Source organism: Dama dama, chromosome 1 (genome assembly GCF_033118175.1).
Source record: "Dama dama isolate Ldn47 chromosome 1, ASM3311817v1, whole genome shotgun sequence".
Lineage (NCBI taxonomy): Eukaryota > Metazoa > Chordata > Mammalia > Artiodactyla > Cervidae > Dama > Dama dama.
This window is the reverse complement of record NC_083681.1, coordinates 54,680,046-54,701,604: the sequence shown is the minus strand read 5'-3', so window position 1 is coordinate 54,701,604 and position 21,559 is coordinate 54,680,046. Positions and strand designations below refer to the sequence as shown.

Below are 21,559 nucleotides of genomic sequence, written 5' to 3'. Positions count from 1 at the left end.
TCAGTTGAGCTGGGGTGAGAGACAGTGGAAAGATGTAATTGAGGACTATCCCCCCGACCTGGATGCAGGAGCCCCCTCACACAGTCTGTTCACAGAAGCACAGCACAGAATCTCTTCCTCTCAGTGCTAAACATATCATCTCAGTGGCAGCTGTCAAACAGTGGCTCGCATGTCAGGGAAGCGGTCGGGCTTCCCTGACCACAATTCAGCATCGGCTGTGCATGAGGATGTCGAATGGAATCCTGGACCACCTTCTAGTTAGTAGTAAAAGAGAGGAAAAATGGGATGTTTAAGTGGCATGGTGGTGGCTTTTAACCAAACCATTCAAGAGTACAACCTCTGAGCTGAAATTCTATTTTTCCAATTTGTGTTGCTTGGCAGTCACAACAAGGTTAGTGATTTGAGGATGAGGAAATGGAGACTTCTTTTGGAAAGGATCAGCATAAAGCTGGGAACTTCACCCCAGGTAACTGTGTTCATGAGGAAAAGGGATAGTTTTATGATTAGTCAGGTAAGATGCTTTGACGTTAGATAAGAATTCTGTCATGTGAAAGAAAAAAGAATAATTTCATTAAAGTAATTTTAATCACACTGTCTTTTTTTTTAAGAAAACAAAACAAGCTGTCACACAACTCTGAAGCTTAGCATAAGGAGGAATTCAGTGACTGTACTGATCGTCAGCCAGTTTGAAATTCTCGACACCAAAAGAACACACAGCAATCTACTTCCACAGGGACCAGTCTGTGAATGGTAACCACCACACAGAGGATGGAAGTGTTTTCTTTTACAAAAGATGTAAGAAGCTCCCTGAGGAGCGTGAGTTTTTTTACCCTTTGCCCTAAGGAGCACAGGCTGGGGAGGTAATTCCTCAGTTCGTGGCTGCTCTCGGAAATTCTCAGGTTTCCCCTGAGGCTGAAGTGTTTGTTCCAGCTTTGTTTAGGTTTGGAACCTCCAGGCTGCCTTTCCACAGGGTCTTTCCTGGGTTCGTAATGGGGCAGACATTTTGCATTGCTTTGCATCTGTCTCAGCAGTCCGTTTCTCATTATGACACCATAAAGTGGTGTCTACTATTCATTCAGTGTTAATGTGCTTGGCGCAGCTGGCATAAAGGGGCACTATACAGATGTGTGAACTGGGGGCTTAATGGGTTTACCATTTCAGTGCCAGGAGACCTAGACTCCAGTCTTACTGCCACAGGCTCATGAAGAAGCCATGCTTGGAAAGTCATTTAATTTATCTGAACCTCAGAAATGGAGAGTTGCTGGAAATGGTCATGTTTTAGGAGGGAAAAGACAGTCAGGTTGCAGTGAGGAAACACGTCTATGTAAGCATTTTGGGTAAATTGTCTAAAGAGACTGCAGAAGAAAGGGATCTAATTTCTAAAGTTCCAGTAACTGGTTGTGATTTTGTTTCTCACTTAAAATATTTATTTCCCCCCCATAATTTTGTATTTTCTGTTTTGTGTTGTTTTCCCGAAAGGGATCCCTAATTGTACAAGCTCAACGTGCCAAAAAACCTAGATCACATTTCTGAAATGAATTTGCACACTAGCCAAGTGCTCTATTCTTTGCCAGTAAAGCTGCTGTGCCTTTTCTAAAGCTGTTCCCGCTATATATGAGGGTATGGGTATGGATGGAGGCAGGAAAGATAGAAGAGGGAGAACACATACTCGACAGTGTGTGACATGAGGAGCCGGTATAAGGACCATATGTGAGAGCAGGGGGAGAGGCGGGGGCAGGAAAAAGCTTGGATTTTACTCTAGCCACTGGAGCTAGGGAGTGATTAAGATACAACTAAAGTTTAAAAGATCATGCTGGCTACTGTGAAGAATGAACACAGATGGGACATGAATGAAGCCAGGGAGACAGACTGGACTAGTGCAGTGCCAGGGTAAGAGCAGGTGGTGGCTTGGGCTGGGGTGGTAGCAGCAGAGATGGTGGGAAGAACACTCGGGTAGAGATAACAGCATTTTTGCTGATCCTCCTTAGACTGGATCAGGGAGGAGTGAAGAAAAGAAGGAAGAATGCTCCTTTGGTTTGAGCAACTGGACAGACAGTGCGTCAATTGTTGAGCTGAAGAAGGCTAGGGAAGGACAGTTTTAAATGCTGAGGCTGAGGTACCTGTGATACTCCAAGGGGAGGTATCAAGCAGGTCTCTGACTATAGAGCTCACAGGGGAGGCTAACACTGAAAACAAGGTGAGGAGTCATAGCGTGTAGATAGCTTTCAAGAGCGGGGCGTGAGATCATGTGAGAAGAAAGCAGACAGAAAAAGAGAGGAGACCCTCAGAACTGTGCAGCTCTCCATACTTACTGATTAAAAAAAGGAGGATGAATAGGAAAAACGGGCAGAAAAGAGCAGCTGAGAGGAGGAAAACCAGGGGAAGATAGTGCTGTGGAAGCCAAGAAAGGAAGATGCATCAAGAAGGCAGGAATGGCCAGCAAGGCCAAATGTCACTAAGTACAGACGAGGCTGAGGATGAAAAAGTGACCGCTAGGTTTGGCAACATTTGAATTTTAGGTACCTACCTAGATAAGAGGAATTCCAGTACACTGAGAGAACTGGAAATCACAATGAAGTGATTTAAGGAGGAACTGGGAAAAATAGAACATAAATAGACCCATAATCATCATAAAAATTAAATTAGTAGCTAAAAACTTATTCTTTCCCTCTCAAAAAATGAAAACCATTAGGTTTTTCAGACTTTAATGATAGATAATTCCTGTTGTACATAAACTGTTCCAGAGAATGCAAAAGAATAGAAAAGAAGGGGGAAACAGCCTCAATTTATTTTACAAGGCTGTTATAATCCTGTTACCAAAATCAGACAAAGATTATTGTATACATAGGCTAGCCTCATCTCTGTTTACAAAAGTAGATATTCTAAAAATATTAGCAAATCATGGAATCTAATTAAAATGATATCAAAGAACTTATTTACAAAACAAAGACTCACAGATTTCAAAAGCAAACTTATGGTTATCAAAGGGGAAATGTGGAAGGCAGGGATAAATTAGGGGCATGGGATTGACATTCACACTACCATAAATAACACATAACCAACAAGGACCTCCTGCGCTGCACAAGGAACTCTACTCAATATTCTGTAATAATCTATACGGGGAAAGAATCTGAAAAAGGAGGAGTACATGTGTAACTGAATTACTGTGCTGCACAGCTGAAACCATCACAACATTGTAAACGAACTATTAGTCAGTGTTAGTCACTCGGTCGTGTCCGACTCTGCGACCCCGTGGACTGTAGCCAGCCAGGCTCCTCTGCCCATGGAATTCTCCAGGCAAGAATACTGGAGCAGGCTGCCAATCCCTTCTCCAGATCTTCCCAACCCAGGGATCAAACCTGGGTCTCCTGCATTGCAGGCAGATTCTTTACTACTGAGTCACCAAAGGAAGCCCAAATCAACTATACTTCAATAAAACAAAAAAGTGCGTGTGTATGTGTAATGGAATACTATGCAGCCATAAACGGAATGAAATAATGCCATCTGCAGTAACATGGATAGACCTAGAGATTACCATACTAAGTGAAGTAAGTCAGAGAAGACAAATACCATACATGATCACTTATACATGGAATTTGAAACATGACACAAACGAACTTATCTAAAAAATAGAAATAGACTTACAGACATAGAGAATGAACTTGTGATTGCCAAGGAGGACAGGGGCTGAGGGATGGATGGATGGGGAGTTTGGGATTAGCACATACAAACTATTACACCTGTTGCTTTTCAGTCGCTTAGTCGTGTCCAACTCTTTGTGACCCCATGGACTACATACAGCACACCAGGCTCCCCTAATCCTTCAGTATCTCCCAGTGTTGGCTCAACTCATGTCCACTGTATGTATTATATGTAGAATGGATAAACAACAAGGTCCTACTGTATAGCAAAGGGAACTATACTTAGTATTCTGTAACAAATCATAAGGGAATGAATATGAAAAAGAACATATATATATATGTATGACTGAATCACTTTCCTGTAAAGCAGAAATTGATACATGGTAAATCAACTATACTTCAATAAAGTAAATTAAAAAAATTAGCAAATGAAATTCAATACTATACAAAAAAATAATACATCACAATCAAGTAGAGTATATCCCAGGTGGCAAAGATGGTTTAACAACAGAAAATATGTTATTAGTTATTAACACAGTAAAGAAGAATAAATATAGTATTATATCAATAAATATAATAAGCATTTTATAAAATTCAAAATGCACACATTCATAATTTCAAGAAAAACAACTCTTAGAGAGCTGGGAATAGAAAGAAACTTCCTTTTGCTAATAAAGAACATCTATCTAAACCTGTACTAGAATACTTAATGGTGAAAAGAAGCATTCTCTTTACAGTCAGGAATAAGACTACTGTTATTATATTACTGTATCACTATTATCCACTAGTGTTGCTCCTCTTCCATAGAACATGAGAACAAAAAATAATAAAAATTGTAAAAAGAGGAAGAAATAACATCATTCAAAAAATGATTGTATACACAGAAAAACTCAAAAGAATCTAAGATAAACTATTGTAATTAATGTTTAGTAAGGTTGCTGGATACATTCTCCAAAATACAAAATCAGTGGTGTTCCTTTATACTAGCCACAAAGAAGTTGGATGCTATAATAAAAAATTTACAACAGCAACCAAAATGGTAAGCTACCAAGGACTAAGTATATAATAAAAGATGTGTAAGGCCTTTATGAAGAAAGTTTTAACACTTCACTGAGGTGTGTTTAAAAAAAAACCAAAACATATAAAGAGATACCATGTTCACAGAAAGACTCAATATCAAAAAGCTGTCAAATCACTCAAATACAATTCATAAATCAAGAAAAGCCAAAAGAGATTTGAAGAAGGACCATAAGTAGGAGCCTCACCAGACCAGATATCAAGAAAGTCGGGGAAATCTTCCTTTCCCCTTGCTTTGAAGGAACATGATTTAAGAGAAACACTCTTGGCCTCTCTCCATCCTCCCACTTACTTGCTCTTAGGGGAAGAGGGCCTTTTCTGATTGGTGACTTTAGAGGGAAAGATAAAACCTGGGTATTCTTGGCTTAGCCCCATCTGGGTTTCTGCAGGAGTCACCGGACAGCTCTCTACAGTATAGTTAAGGGCTGCTTGCTGGCGGGGAAGCCTGGGGTTCTCCAGTTCACATCCTGATTGCAAGAGTAGGTTTAATTTTGAGTGATGTCTTTGCAAGCGCTTTTATAACAGATCTAAAGCTGCATTTTCCAAGTGGTTTTATCAGTAATAAAACTGACATTTTGATTTCTGTTAGTCTGTCTCATATCTCCTCTCTCAAGTGGTTCCAAATGTTAGGAGGAAGAGAGATGCTCAAACCTCAGTAAGACTTATAGAAATTACACCTTATATTAATTAAAAATATGGTACTAGCCTATAGATAGACTATAAAACAATGAAACAGAATAAGGAACCTGGAAATAGATCCATATGTAAGTTAACTTGATATATGAAACAGACTGCATTATCAACAGTGGATAAAAGTTAAGGACTCTTCAATAAATGATACTGAGACAATGTGCCGTCTGTACTGAGCAAGATTTATTTTAGTTGGTTGATCAGGCGGTGCAGTGAGTTGCCTCTCTATTTGTTTATTTTAATTTACCATTTGTGTTATAAAACCTTTCATGATTTATGTACCTTGTTTGCAACCAGATCACAAATCCCTTGAAGGTAGGGCTTGAGCCTCATACTTACTGTTACCTCCAGAGTACCTATGATGGAACTGAACACTGACAGTGTTAAATACATGCTTGCTAGCTCACTGTTAAAGTAATAGTGGGAATTTCCCAGTGATCCAGGGCTTAAGACTCTGTGCTCCCAACGCAGACGGTACAGGTTTGATCCCTGGTTGGGGAACTGAGCTTCCACACACCACACAATGTGGTGAAAAAATTAAAAAGAAACAGTAATAATAATGATGATAAAATAATTATTATTTTACATTAAAACTTAGTTCCTCGTCTTCATTCCTCAGGGTATACAGGTCTATGTCAACACTAACTTTTTATGATGATTTTGATATTCTGAGTAGAATTCTTTCAACAATTGTGTATTTGATTAAAAACAGTCTTGTCTAAAGTCAGACATCCATATTTTTGAAGATCATGCGACAAAAATAAAAAAACAAAGTGACGGTAAATCACAGGTGTCACTTTATTATCCTCAAGGCCTATCCTGACGGCACAGAAGAAAATGAAACTATTTTTGTACTTTCCTCCTCAAAATTATTTTTCCACCTACCATCTCATTTCATCCTCACCACAAACCAGTGAGATGGGCAGGGACTGCAGATGAGGAAATTACATTTTAGAGAGGTAGGAGTTTAAATTCAGACAGCAAATCAGAAAATTAAAGTGACATGGTTATATGGATAACGTATTTACCTAAGGTTTTTAAAAACAGGTCATGACACTGTACAGGAGGCAGGGATCAAGACCATTCTCAAGAAAAAGAAATGCAAAAAGGCAAAATGGTTGTCTAAGGAGGCCTTACAAAGAGCTGTGAATAGAAGAGAAGTGAAAGGCAGAGGAGAAAAGCAAAGATATACCCATTTGACTGCAGAGTTTCAAAGAATAGCAAGGAGAGATAAGAAAGCCTTCCTAAGTGATCAATGCAAAGAAAGAGAGGAAAACAATTTCATGCAAAGATGGGCTCAATAAAGGACAGAAATGGTATGGACCTAAAAAAAGCAGAAGATATTAAGAAGAGATGGCAAGAATACACAGAAGAACTATACAAAAAAGATCTTCATGACCCAGAGAATCACAGTGGTGTGATCACCAAGTTAGAGTCAGACATCCTGGAATGCGAAGTCAAGTGGGCTTAGGAAACATCACTACGAACAAAGTTAGTGGAGGTGATGGAATTCCAGTTGAGCTATTTTACATTGTAAAAGATGCTGTGAAAGTGCTGCACTCAATACGCCAGCAAATTTGGAAAACTCAGCAGTGGCCACAGGACTAGAAAAGGTGAGTTTTCATTCCAATCCCAAAGAAAGGCAATGCCACAGAATGTTCAACCTACCACACAATTGCACTCATCTCACATGCTAGCAAAGTAACGTTCAAAATTCTCCAAGCCAGACTTCAACAGTATGTGAACTGTGAACTTCCAGATGTTCAAGCTGGATTTAGAAAAGGCAGAGGAGTCTACGGCCATACCACCCTGAACACGCCCGATCTCGTCTGATCTCGGAAGCTAAGCAGGGTCGGGCCTGGTTAGTACTTGGATGGGAGAAAAGGCAGGGGAACCAGAGACCAAATTGCCAACCTCCGCTGGATCATCAGAAAAGCAAGAGAGTTCCAGAAAAATATCTTACTTCTGCTTAATTGACTATGCCAAAGTCTTTGACTGTGTGGATCACAACAAACTGTGGAAAATTCTGAAAGAGATGGAAATACCAGATCACCTGACCTGCCTCTTGAGAAACCTGTATGCAGGTCAGGAAGCAACAGTTAGAACTGGACATGGAACAACAGACTGGTTCCAAATAGGAAAAGGAGTACGTCAAGGCTGTATATTGTCACCCTGCTTATTTAACTTATATGCAGAGTACATCATGAGAAACGCTGGGCTGGAGGAAGCACAAGTTGGAATCAAGATTGCCGGGAGAAATATCAATAACCCCAGATATGCAGATGACACTACCCTATGGCAGAAAGCAAAGAAGAACTAAACAGCCTCTTGATGAAAGTGAAAGAAGAGAGTGAAAAAGTTGGCTTAAAACTCAACACTCAGAAAACTAAGATCATGGCATCTGGTCCCACCACTTCATGGCAAATAGATGGGGAAACAATGGAAACAGTGACAGACTTTTATTTTGGGCTCCCAAATCACTGCAGATGGTGACTGCAGCCATGAAATTAAAAGACGCTTGCTCCTTGGAAGAAAAGTTATGACCAACCTAGACAGCATATTAAAAAGCAGAGACATTAACTTTGCTGACAAAGGTCCGTCTAGTCAAAGCTATGTTTTTTTCCAGGAGTCATGTATGGATGTGAGAGTTGGACTATAAGGAAAGCTGAGTGCCAAAGAATTGATGCTTTTGAACTGTGGTGTTGGAGAAGACAATCTTGAGAGTCCCTTGGACTACAAGGAGATCCAACCAGTCCATCCTAAAGGAGATCAGTCCTGGGTGTTCACTGGAAGGACTGATGCTGAAGCTGAAACTCCAACACTTTGGCCACCTGATACGAAGAACTGAGTCACTGTAAAAGACCCTGTGCTGGAAAAGATGGAAGGCAGGAGGAGAAGGGGACAACAGAGGATGAGATGGTTGGATGGCATCACCGACTCACTGGACATGAGTTTGAGTAAACTCTGGGAGTTGGTGATGGACAAGGAGGTCCATGGGGTTGCAAAGAGTCGGACACGACTGAGCGACTGAACTGAACACTGTGATAAATGTTGAAAAATCTGCCATGAATGATGGACTCTCTAAGCTTAAAACAACAAAATTCACATAGCAAATGAGTAAAAGATCTGGGACTCAGAAGCCAGTGCTCCTTAGAGCAAACCATGCTGCTCTCAGGTGTCTAACTCTAAAGGCCTGATCTGAATGCACATAATTTTCTACGTTATTGCCCATCATCCAAGGGTTCGAATTACTAAATGACTAGAGCCAACAGCTTTCCTTTTATTCAAGTTAATTATCTAATGTCTTCTTTGCATCAGATGGTCCCTTTCCCCTTGTCTTTTGAAGAGGGCCGTGTCCATCCTGACAAAGCACTTTTAGGCAGCAGCTTGCCCGTATGGTTACAACAGGCACTGACGTCACACGTGAGAAACCTTCCCGTACGTCTGTCCCTCCTGGTCTCAGACGATGTCCTGACAGCTGACCTACTGCTTGTGCGCTTTCTTCCCTTTATTCTCAACCACTGATCCTGATGTTTTTTACTGTCCTGGAGGTTCCATGTCCCCCGTTTTACAAATCACATGGCTGTCCTCCAGCCTCCGCCTCAACCATGCATTCAAGAATTCCTCGCCCAGCCAACCTTCCCATGTCTAAACAATACCTCCTCGAACCCACCCCCCTCCCAAGGGTGCTTCCCCCTCTTAACCAGACTGGAGCTTAGACCTATACAGGTATGACGGCTGCCTTTTCTTTTCTTCAGGTATCTCACTACAGAAGAAAACCCAGAAGGCAGGTGTGGAGCAGAAGTCAGGCAAGTTCCTCCGGATCACTATCCACATTGTGGTTTCTGGGTATGGCAGAGAGGGGGTACTTACCACCTGACCATCAGTCCATGCTCCATGAAGTTTTTCAGGTTAGGAAGGGTTTGCCGCAAGTCTGGAGTCCCTAGTCCATGTTGATATCTTAGCTGCAAAGATGGAAAGAGAGAATTAAATTTTGGCAGATACTAGGCAATGCTTCCCAAACATGACCCACTAAAGAAGTCGTCCCCCTCCCCTCTGCTTTAAACTCTAATGAGGAAATGTGACTGTATGATCCCAACACCATCCCAACCACACTTTCTGGATGGTGTTTAAAGGGAGTCTGCTCACGTCCTGCTCCCTTGCCTTCTGAAGTGAGAGAAGACTAAGAATGACCAACTACATGGAATCAGGATTATATCCAAGACCCCTGTAGAGTTTGCTACTATCAATCCCAGGGTTACATACCATAAAGCCAGCATTTCATTTTAGGTACTGAAGGCTGGGATTACACACTCTGAGCACATTCAGCCCTTCTTTCACTGACTCTTCCCTTTGTAGAATCAAGAATAAGGTTCATGTTGTACGTGTCTCTGATGCTCAAGTATCTGACACAGTGCTAGAGCTCATTTCATGCTTATTAAACAAATAAATGGAGAAGGAAATGGCAACCCACTCCAGTATTCTTGCCTGGAGAATCCGATGGACAAAGGAGCCTGGTGGGCTACAGTCCATGGGGTTGCAAAGAGTCGGACACGACTGAGCGACTAACACACAACACACAAACAAATAAAGAGCAAATCACTTTTGGCAGAGCCTGTGCTTTATGTTATTTCTCTCATGCTTCTAGCTTTCCTTTTTCTCTAGGACCAGAGAACAGAGTTGCTATGGCCTATGGCTAAGATCTGCTCTTAGTTTTACTTATTTCTGCTAGAGGCTGTTTTTCTACAATTCAGTGCCCTTCTTGGGTAACCTACTAAATGGTTTTCATTTGTCTGTTCCTGCCTCCTCTCACTTTGTCTCTGAAGACTATTTGCTTCCTCACTAAGCATAATAAAGATCCGAGGTTAAGTATAATGTGCATATTCGTACACACACACATGATGTCAAATACACAGTAAGTGTACAACACAGCCCTGTAGAAATGTTATTTTTCAAATGACATAATATATATGAAGAAAGGACTTTGTAAACTGCATACTGATGTACATATATGAAGGGTCATCTGCCTTAAAGTTTTGCTTTTCCAGCACCTAATATAAAAGTAGCTAAGTTAAACTTTAAATATTTTCCTCTTCAAAAAAATAAAACTACTATCAACAAAAAATCAAAGTAAGTTTTCTTTTGTTTCTATCTAGTACTCAATTGACTTTTCACTTAAGTGGGAGTGAGTGACATTTAACAAAGAGTTCACTCTCACTACACTGAACTTTCAAAAGAAAACCCCCAAACCTAATCAGGTCTCTTTAATGGTCAGAACATACACATAAAATAAGGAGGAAGAAACATAAAATGTTAAAGCTAACAGGTATCTTGTTAACCCTTTTCTTGTGCAGATGGGAAAACTGAAGCCCAGAAAGAGGAAGAAATTTCTTCAGAGCCACACGATTCAATGGCAAAGATATTATTAGTCAGAGCCTCCTTTTCACAATCATGCAACTCGACCAGCTACCCCAAAGTCTGAGAGGAAAATTGGTTAGAAAAAAACAAAACCCCAAACCTTGGGAAGACAAAGGGAAAATATTCTTTTCCTTTTCCAAATCTAGCTTGGTGACCTGAATCACCTCCTGAGATTTGCTGACCTTGAATTATAAGATCTCCTCCATATTATATGACATCATTTCTTATATTAATATAAAAGCATTTTTTCCATACACTGATAAAAGCAAAATGGCTGACATCCCAATATGACATTCCTGAATTCATTGTTTCAATAAAAAAGTGAAATTGTTTACACATGGCATGGAAATTTCACCTGTGATTCATACTGAAAAATATTAAATATCAAAAAAGTAAAACCACCCCATACTAAAATAACACTAAGCTATGTGTCCCTGAGCCAGTATGTAGTCAACTGCCTGCCCCAGGCTCAACAATGGAAGGTGGGTGTTGAATTCTTTTCAGAGACCACAATGAAAATTTCTTTCCAAGTCTGATTTCGACTAAAAAAGGAAAATGTGGGAATTTCAAGTCTCCACCCAAATCTTAACTCCTCATTTGCTGCCTAGCATTATTTTTATCATAGAATCTTGGGATATCATAGCTTTAAAAAGATTATGGAGATCATCTTTTCCATCCTCCATTTTTTCATAAGTGAAGAAACTAAGACTCAATAGGGCAAGTGTCCTGCCCAAGGTATCAGAGCTGATAAGGGACAAAGCCAAGGCTAGAACCTCTCAGTAACAGCTCTGAATCCTTTGTCGTGTCACCCTTTCAGTCTTCAACATAGAGAACTAAAATAGAAATTCCCACATAGTACATATATGTTGTTCAGTCACCAAGTCAGGTCTGTCTCTTTGCTATCCCATGAACTGCAGCATGCCAGGCTTCCCTGTCCTTCTCTTTCTCCCTGAGCTTGCTCAAACTCATGTTCATTGAGTCGGTGATGCCATCCAACCATCTCGTCCTCTGTCATCCCCTTCTCCTCCTGCCTTCAATCTTTCCCAGCGTGAGGGTCTTTTCCAGTGAGTTGGCTCTTTGCATCAGGTGGCCAAAGTCTGTGTGTGTGTGTGTGTGTGTGTAAAAAATTTAAAACAAAGTACATATAATGTTTTAAGTCTAAACTACTAAAAGGCTTATAATGAAAAAGCAACAGTTCTTTGCTCTTCGGTAGTGACCACTTTTAGTTGTTTTTTTTCTTTACCTTCATATTTCTAAATACACTTATACTAATACTTCTTATTCCTTCCCTCTCATTTAGACATCATCTACTATGTTCCTGTTATGCAAAATGAGAATTTAGCCCTTTTATTACTTTTCTTAATACATTTTATCTCCTTACCCATACATTACCTACTTTTTATTAAAGAATATGAGGATTTAACTGTCCACTCTCTCAAATACACTTTTCCTCATTCTCTTAAGATATCCAATTATTTGGGAAGGTAACATTTTTTGTTAAATCAATATTTAGTATTTACCTTACACCTACAAAAATACTGTTCATTGCTAAGCCATATAATATACTATTCCTTTTTTGTCTTATGTTTGTTTTTCCTGAAATGATAATTGCATTTATCCCACTTGTTGAGTGCCCATGTACCTATCACTAGATCCTCCCCCAATTAGGACAAAACCTTAAATCCTTCCAATCTGGTTAATAAAGACACCATATAACAACCTATCAAGCCCATTCTCCATCCCTTGGAGATCATTTCCTGCAGTACCTTCTCTCTGCTCCAATCTGAACAATTTGTTCTCTACGCTGGTTCTCTTATTACCTATTTAGAACTTTCTTTCACCATCATCCTAGAAATTTTGTTTACTGTCACCCCTCTATATCCCAAAGGGACTGGCTCCAGGAGCCCCTGCAGATACCAAAAACTGCAGATGTTCAAGTCCCTCATCTAAAATGGTGTTGTATATGCAGTGAACATTCAACCCTCCATACCCCAAACCCAGGTTTTACATCAGTGGATACAGAGGGCTGACTATAATTGTGTTGAGGCTGTTGTTTCCTAGAACTCATCACTTGTTCCTTGATTTACTGCCTCATTTTGGTGGAGCATATTCTATAACAGTATACATATTCTCTAGAATATAATAACCTAGACAGCATATTAAAAAGCAGAGACATTACTCTGCTGACAAAGGTCCGTTTAGTCAAAGCTATGGTTTTTCCAGTAGTCATGTATGGATGTAAGAGTTGGACTATAAAGAAAGCTGAGTGTGAAGAATTGATGTTTTTGAACTGTGGTGTTGGAGAAGACTCTTAGAGTCCCCTGGACTCTTCTGAAAAGACCCTGATGCTGGGAAAGATGGACGGCAGGAGGAGAAGGGGATGACAGAGGATGAGATGGCTGGATGGCATCACCAACTCAATGGACATGGGTTTGGGTGGACTCCGGGGGTTGGTGATGGACAGGGAGGTCTGGCTGTGGTTCATGGGGTCGCAAAGAGTTGGACACGACTGAGAGACTGAACTGAACTGATTCTATAATGGCTTTCTGGAAAAGGGCCACATGAGAGGTATCTTTTTTAACACTCTGAATACTTAAAAAATATCTTTAATTCCATTCTCATACTTGAATGATAGTTTGCTTGGGTATAAAATTCAAGGCTGTAATGATTTTTCCTTTGGAATGTTGTTTCACTATCGTTTAATTTTGGATATAGCAACTGAGAAACCTGATAACATTCTGATTCCTGATCCATGTGTGTGAGGTGATTCTTCTCTCTAGGATTTTATTCTTTAACGTCAGTATTCAGAAATTTCACAATGATAAGCTTTTGTTTGGGTCTTTTATCATTTACTGTTTTGGTCTGAATTTACTGAGTCCTTTGTTCTTATTTCCTTCCAGCTTTATTGAGATATAACTGACATACAATTCTGTATAAGTTAAAGGTGTGCAGCATAGTGATTTGACTTATATATATATATCATGAAATGAATACCACAGTAAATTTAGAGAACACCCATCATCTCATATAGACACAAAATTAAAGAAAAAAATCTTTTCCTTGTAATGGGAACTCTTAAAACTTACTCTCTTAACTTTCATATATAACATACAGAAGTGTTAAAATATTAATCATGGTATACAATACACCCCTAGTAGTTATTTGTCTTACAACTGGAAGTTTGTACCTTTTGACCACTTTCATCCAATTCCACTCCCACCACCCCAATTCACTCCCACCTCTAGTAACCAGAAATCTGATCTCTTTCTATGAGTTTATTTTTGAAGTAAAACTGACCTAAAACACTATGTTAGTTCCTGGTACAAAAATACAGTGATTCGATTATTTCTATATATTACAAAATGATCATCACAATAAATGTAGCTACCATCTGTCACCATACAGAGATACTACATTGACTATATTTCCCACACTGTACATTTCACCCCTGTGGCTCATCTGTCTTGTACCTGAAAGTTTGTGTCTCTTAATTACCCTCACCTATTTCACTCAGCCCCCACTTACTGACCTTCCTCTGGCAACTCGTGTTTGTTCTCTGTAGCAATGACTCTTCTTTCTGTTTTGTTATGCTTATTTCATTTGTTTTGTTTTTTAGATTGCATGTGTAAGTGAAATCATATAGCATCTGTCTTGCTCTGATTTATTTCACTTTATAGCATAATATCTTCTAGGTCTGTCCATGTTGTTGCAAATGGTAAGATTTTATTCTCTTTTATGGTTGAATAATGTTCCAGTGTATGTGTGTGCATGCATGTGTATGCCCCACATCATCTTCATCCATTCTTCTACTGATGGACACTTAGGTTGCTTCCATATCATGGATATCGTGAATAATGCAGCAATATGGGTGTATTTGTCTTTTCAAATTAGTGTTTTTGGTTTCTTTGGAAAAATACCAACAGTGCACAAGTGTTCACTTTTCTCCACATTCTTGTCAACACTTGTTATTTCTTGTCTTTTTCATAACAGTCATTCTGACAGATGTGAGGTCGCTGTAGTTTTGATTTGCATTTCCCTGGTGATTAATGATGTTGAGCATCTTCTCATGTGTCCGCTGGTCATCTCTGTGTCTTCTCTGGAAAAATGTCTATTCAGGTCCTCTGTCCATATTTTAATTGGGTTGGCTGTTTTTTTGATGTTGCGTTGCCTGAGTTCTTTATAATTTGGGTATTAATTCCTTTTCAGATATATCACTTACAAATATCTTCTCCCATTCAGTAGGTAGTCTGTTCATTTTGTTCATTGTTTCCTTTGTTGTGCAAAATATTTTCAGTCTGATATAGTCCCATTTGTTTATTTTGCTTTTGTTTTCCTTGCTAGTGAGTCCTTTCAATATGAAAACTCTTATCCTCTAATTTTGATTATTTTTTATTATCTTTATTGTTATTTTTATTTTCTGTCTCCTCTATCTTCACTTTCTGTTACTTTTGAATTTTTTTCTTTTTTGTTTTTGTTTCAGCCTTAAGAAAAAATTACAGGCTTTCTTTAATGTCCAGAAATCTTTGGTTGTCAATTCTTCTTTATGAATTTAACTTTAAAATGCTGAACAGATAGTCTGTATATTGGCAGGACTAGCTGAGGATTGGAGGATGCACCCCTATGTTCATTGCTGCATTATTCACAATAGCCACAATATGGAAGCAAGCTAGCGCCTATCAGTAGATAAATGGATAAAAAAGAGGTGGGGTATACATATGAATGCACAGACATACACGGGAATATTACTGAGCCATAAAAGAGAATGAAATCCTGCTCTTTGCGACAACATGGATAGACCTAGAGGGTACTATGCTAAGTGAAATAAGTCACTCTGGAGTTCTATGGCTTGAACTACATTGCTTCTTGAAGGCTTTAGGTTTTGGTTTTCTTCATTCTGCCTACTCACAGTTTATCATTTATCTGCTTGTGATTTTCTAAAATGTTGTTGACTCTATTACCTGCTCTTGTCTCTTCTGTTCTTTTCATCTTTGTGTGTTTACAATTTTAAACTACTTTGTCTTTATTAGAAGCATTTCATTAGGGCCTGACATAAATGAGTATATTTAATTTGTTTACCATGAAGTCCCCTATATATATATAATAGCTTTCCAATATTGGCTATTGGAACTCACCTCTCTGATAGAGACTCTCTTTCCTGTCACTAAGCCTCCCTCTAGGCATCCTCCATCTGTCTATTCTATCCACTCTGAAAGTGCCAACACCAGTTCTATTTCCTGTAGGAAGCTCTCTGATTATTCCAAGGTAAGGGGGCATTTTACCCCTCTGCCAAATCCCTTCTTACACCACCTTTCCATCTGCTGTCTTTGGAAAGCCTAAACTAAATGAATATATACTTAATACATATTTGTTAGTAAGTTAAAATTAATGCTGTATGGGAGGAAATGAGAGGCATCATGACACATGGAATGAGCTTAGATGCAGAAGATCTGGGTTTGAACACCAGTGCTGTCACTTACTAGTTGTTTGACTTTAGTTTTGTCACTTCTTGTAAATGCGGATGTTATCTGCCCTGCAGAGCTACTATAAAGTGTAAATACAATATAGTATGTTGGGGTACCAAAACCAATAGCTGATACATAGTAAGTGGTCAATACACTGTACCTATTAGCATTATGCTACATATATACTCTCTCTATATATTATCACAGCATCTGCCACTAAACTAGGCATAAGATAGGTACTCAAAAACACCTTATCACTTAATTAGGATGAGAGTCAGAAAAGGAGAACGGAGCTCAAATCAAAGGAAAAAAATCTTAAGTACACAGTTCACTTTTTTAAAAAATAATTTTTACTAATTTACTAAGTTCCTCACTACAAGCACTCCAGAAAGGCAACAATAAACACATACACATATTAATATCTTTAAAATAACTGCACAGTGAAGCAGGAAGTTTGACACATGATGTGAGTAGTCAGTAGACCTGGGTGACAGACACAGTTCTGCTCTATGGCCATGAGCAAGTCCCTTCCCTGCTGCTGCTGCTAAGTCACTGCAGTCGTGTCCGACTCTATGTGACCCCATAGACGGCAGCCCACCAGGCTCCGCCGACCCTGGGATTCTCCAGGAAAGAACAATGGAGTGGGTTGCCATTTCCTTCTCCAATGCATAAAAGTGAAAAGTGAAAGTGAAATCGCTCAGTCGCGTCAGACTCTTAGCGACCCCATGGACTGCAGCCTACCAGGCTCCTCCGTCCATGGGATTTTCCAGCAAGAGTACTGGGGTGGGTTGCCATTGCCTTTTCCACCCTTCCCTGCTAGGGCTACTCAAATAATTGTCAAATTACCTTTCCTGGTAGCCACGGAATCCTTTATTCACATGAAATGTTATGTAGAAGCCCAAAGGGTAAAACAAATAGGACACTGTAGACAATTGTGGAGGAGTAGAGTTGGAACCAAAGAGGCATTCCCATCTGGAGTTTAAACCCTGCTGGACTAGATCATTTCCAAGAGACTTTCAAAGTTCTGACTCCACTTTCAGTTCAGTTCAGTTCAGTTGCTCAGTCCTGTCTGACTCTTTGCGACCCCATGAACTGCAGCATGCCAGGCCTCCCTGTCCATCACCAACCCCCGGAGTCCACCCAAACCCATGTCCATTGAGTCAGTGATGCCATCCAACCATCTCATCCTCTGTTGTCCCCTTCTCCTCCTGCCCTCAATCTTTCCCAGCATCAGGGTCTTTTCAAATGAGTCAACTCTTGTTGGCATCAGGTGGTCAAAGTATTGAAGTTTCAGCTTCAACATCAGTCCTTCCAATGAACACCCAGGACTGATCTCTTTTAGGATGGACTGGCTGGATCTCCTTGCAGTCCAAGGGACTCTCAAGAGTCTTCTTCAACTTTAAAATGCTCTAAAAATTATAGGTTTGAACCGTGCATCTCTACATTTAAAATATGGCTAGGGGAGTGCACCTTTACAATGTGAATGATGAAGGAACACTGATCCACTCAGCCCCATTTCTGGTTTTGCTCACTTCTGATGTGTCAGAAGTCAAAGCTGGATAAGAGGGTATCAAACCTTCATGTGTTCACTGAGGCGTAAGTCTGATGGAAGAGTCAACAGAAGATACACATCTAGACACCATAAGGGAAGTGTCTAAAAATGGAGGGAGTAAAATGGGGTCCAGCCTAATATTCTACTATATCAGGTAGAGATGACCCACTATTAAAACATAAATGTGAATTAAAATGTAAATACTTCAGGAAAGGAACAAATCTAAATTTTTATTAAGTGATTCTTTCACAAGTTAACTCCCTGGTAAGGTATTAATAAAAGCAAGTTAAAGAAGGTGTGAGGCCAAGGAAGAAAGTCTAAGGATACAGAAAGGAGAGATAGGACCACAAATCTCTGCCTTCTGACTGACTGGCTGGGCCCACAGTCTACTTCTCACCGTGTAATGTGTGTAACCTTGAAGAAGGTAGAGAACCGGTCTGTGCCTCTTCTATAAAATAGGACCAAGAATGTTTGTCTCATAAAATTGTCATGAGTTCAATCAGGATTTTTATATAGAATGGACACTCCTGAGGGCTGATTTTTAGAGAGCATTCATTAAAACTATCGAGAGTCTAGTGAGAAGGGATTGTTAACTAAAAATGCCAAGTGATACTATGTATGGCATGACATGAGTCTTTGAAAAATATATCTATGCTTATGTAAACACAGAAAAAGACCCTGAAGAATGAAGTTCTAACAGCAGTTTTCCTTGAGTGCTAGGAAAATGTGGTTAATCAATTTATTTTTGTGCTTTTCTCTGTTTCTTTTATAAATATATAGTCCTTTTGTTGTATTTTCTGTTCTCTAAAATAGTGCATCATAAAATAATATGGATATATACAGCTAGTTTTCTTTCTGCTTAATTTTGTTGTGAACTTCAACTGTTCTGAAAAATAAAGGCTATTTAAAAACAGCAACAAGGGCCTAGAACACTTAGCTCAAGGATTCAGATTTATCTTCCTTGACAGCACTAAGAATCTACTACAGGGTTTCAAGCGGGAAAGTGAACTAGGAGGCAGCTGTGAAGGATAGATTTAAAGACTAAAGTATTCTTTTTTGTGAGAAATCTTACGTCAACATTCCATCAAAATCTGCCCTTACGAACTACTATCAATAAATACCACACTTCCCTAAAAGGAGCTCCCTCTGGTCTCAATTCTGATTGGGGAAGGCAGATGCCAAGAAACCCAGGCAAATAAAATGTTGCTTTGGGTCTGTCTAACTGCTTCAAATTAGTCTCTGAAATAAACACCTTTTGTAACAACTTCCTACTGCACCTACTGCACTACCACCCAAAGAGTCTAAGCAGTTTTAAGTGGAATTTTGGTTTCAATTAGCTTGAATTTCAGCTTCACTCTGATTGGCTTAGGATTCCATGGGAGCTGTTTAATTTCTGTGCAACTCTATGGTAGGCTAGTAGGTGAAAACGACATGCAGATGACAAATTAGATGCGAAGTGAGGAGAAGCAATGTTCAGTGGTTTCCCTGGAAAAATTAACAAATACTATGGTCTACTAGCAAAAGAAAACCCTTATACTAAAACAACCAGGAGAAGGGGGCGACAGAGGATGAGATAGTTGGATGGCATCATAGACTCCATGGACAGGACTTTGAGCAAAGTCCAGAAGATAGTGAGGGACAGGAAAGCCTTGTGTGTTGTAGTCCATGGGATCGCAAAGAGTAAGACATGACTGAGTGACTGAACAACAATCACCACCACCACCAGGAAGATCTAGCTCTATGGTTACTGGAACAACAACAAAAAAGAAAATCAGAGCCAGGGATACATTCAGCCCTCAGCAGACAACTGGCCATGTCAATTCCATTAACTATCGTTGCTCCATTTTCCTCTCCCACACCACCTTTTTGTATAAAGATAGTTTTTCCCAAAGCCACATGTGGGGTTCATTTCAAATCACTATATAAACAGATCAACTATGATGTTAGAACACTTGTAGTTGAAATTAACTAGTTCATACAGCTTGATAAATGGTGCTCCACTGACTAGGTAAGTCTTTTGCAGCTCTGGAGATCATATTTTAAAATAAAGTGTGATTGTACTTTTGAGAAATAAAATGCTGAGTTCTTGTACTCAGTGAGCATCCTCCTATTGAGCTAAGAGGCCTAATTTAATATCAAAGTGCTCGATTTTATTTTTATTTTTTAAACACTCAATTTTTCCAGGCTGGGAAAGACACTGGGGGCTCAAGAATTATTCTGTCATTTAGATTTTGGCAGGAGAAATTCAGTTTAGACAACATACACACACACTCTCACCTTCCAAGCCATATGCATCTACACAAGGCCACTTATTGCGTGGCTTATTAGTTCCATATGGGGCCTGAGCTAAGCTGCATGATTTGTTTGATACAAACCGTCTGTTACCATGCAGGAATGTGGATTAATACAATGCTTCAATAAAGGTTACTAAAAGATCAACACTTTTGTGATGGGATTACAATGAATTTGACTACAAAGAGAGAACTGGTCTAGAAGAGTTGAAAAAATAAGAAATTAAAAATGCACATATGCATCAAAGACTTTACTTTAGAATTCTGGCTTATATAGTCAAAAGTCTCTATAGGACTAGTTACCGATATTTCATTTTTAAATATTAAGGTTTCACTGACATAAAAGGAACTAGATTAAGAGCTTAAAAAAGGGTACCACCATGTCAAAAATCTGCTTTCCTAGAAGAAAACACAACTCTTTGAAAGATGTGGAAAAACTACTTAAAGAATATTTAATATGAGCAATAACATTGTTTCTTACAGTGAGTTATTGCAATATACACCTCTAAGGAAAAGTATAAAAACCTGATTATGGGCCACTAGTTCCAAGAACAAACTAAGTACTTTTCCATCCTTATCTATAAACCTTGCCAGTTCTTTTTCCCCAAAATAGGTATGTTATAATGTAAACACTGGACACAGCTGAAGCCTGCCAGTCTGAGATCTGCAAAGTCTAAAAGTCAGGTCTAAAAACTCTTAAGTCTAATAATAGAAAAGTTTTTCTATTCATCCTCCCAATCATCCTCCCAACTACCCTCAGAATCATGGGATTCATGTTGGAGCATCAGTCCACCTGCTTCATTCACCCTAGAAGTTAAGTGAGAGGCTAAGTGGCCAAGCCAAGGGTGAACAGGTGGAGTCCAGGGACCAGAATCTAAGTTTGTGAGTTAAACCACAGGCTCTTTTCTTTACAGCACATGTTGTATTTATAAGGTACAGGTTACATCTGAGCCAAGCTTAGCATTATAAAATATGTCATATTAAAAACACTTCAATTAAGACGGTCCTTTGCTTTGGATTCTTATGTTTGCCAGAAAATAACTAGGAGCACGATTAAACTGAAGCAACTCTGGGGTCAACCTGGTTTGTAAGGGGGGTCTCTTAAGTGCCAGTTCTTAAGAGTTGTTGAAGAGGGTCAGTAAAGGATACTGCAAATGGACAAGCAAAGTACAACTGGAAATTTGTCAAAGGCAGGTAAACCAGACCCTTGATAGCAACTGCAATCAGCTTTAACTAGTGATCATCAAAGAAAGGTTACATTCTCTGGAGGCTGACAGCTATGTGAGTGAATGAACTTGTGTAGGATCCATTAGAGCTGATATTCATGATGTCACGTCCAGCAGGCTTCACCTTGCTCCCTGTCCTCCTGTTAACAGTCTGGTACACTCTGATTCACCCCAGGCTATCTTATACTGACCTTTGGCCAAA

General features: G+C 39.4%; 1 protein-coding gene and 1 long non-coding RNA gene across 4 annotated transcripts in view; one reads left to right on the top strand and one right to left on the bottom strand.

Annotated features, from left to right (window-relative positions):
• LOC133062105 (uncharacterized) overlaps nt 1-4,155 on the top strand; it is a 41,900-nt gene extending 37,745 nt beyond the window's left edge. The window contains exon 4 of the long non-coding RNA XR_009694106.1: nt 609-4,155. This is a non-coding gene — a long non-coding RNA (uncharacterized LOC133062105). The remainder of the gene's footprint in view (nt 1-608) is intronic.
• UVRAG (UV radiation resistance associated) overlaps nt 1-21,559 on the bottom strand; it is a 316,126-nt gene that overhangs the window by 18,701 nt on the left and 275,866 nt on the right. For all 3 annotated transcript variants that reach the window (XM_061150663.1, XM_061150645.1, XM_061150654.1), the window contains one exon: nt 9,282-9,373. In XM_061150663.1, the coding sequence (XP_061006646.1) occupies nt 9,282-9,373 (92 nt within the window). The remainder of the gene's footprint in view (nt 1-9,281; nt 9,374-21,559) is intronic.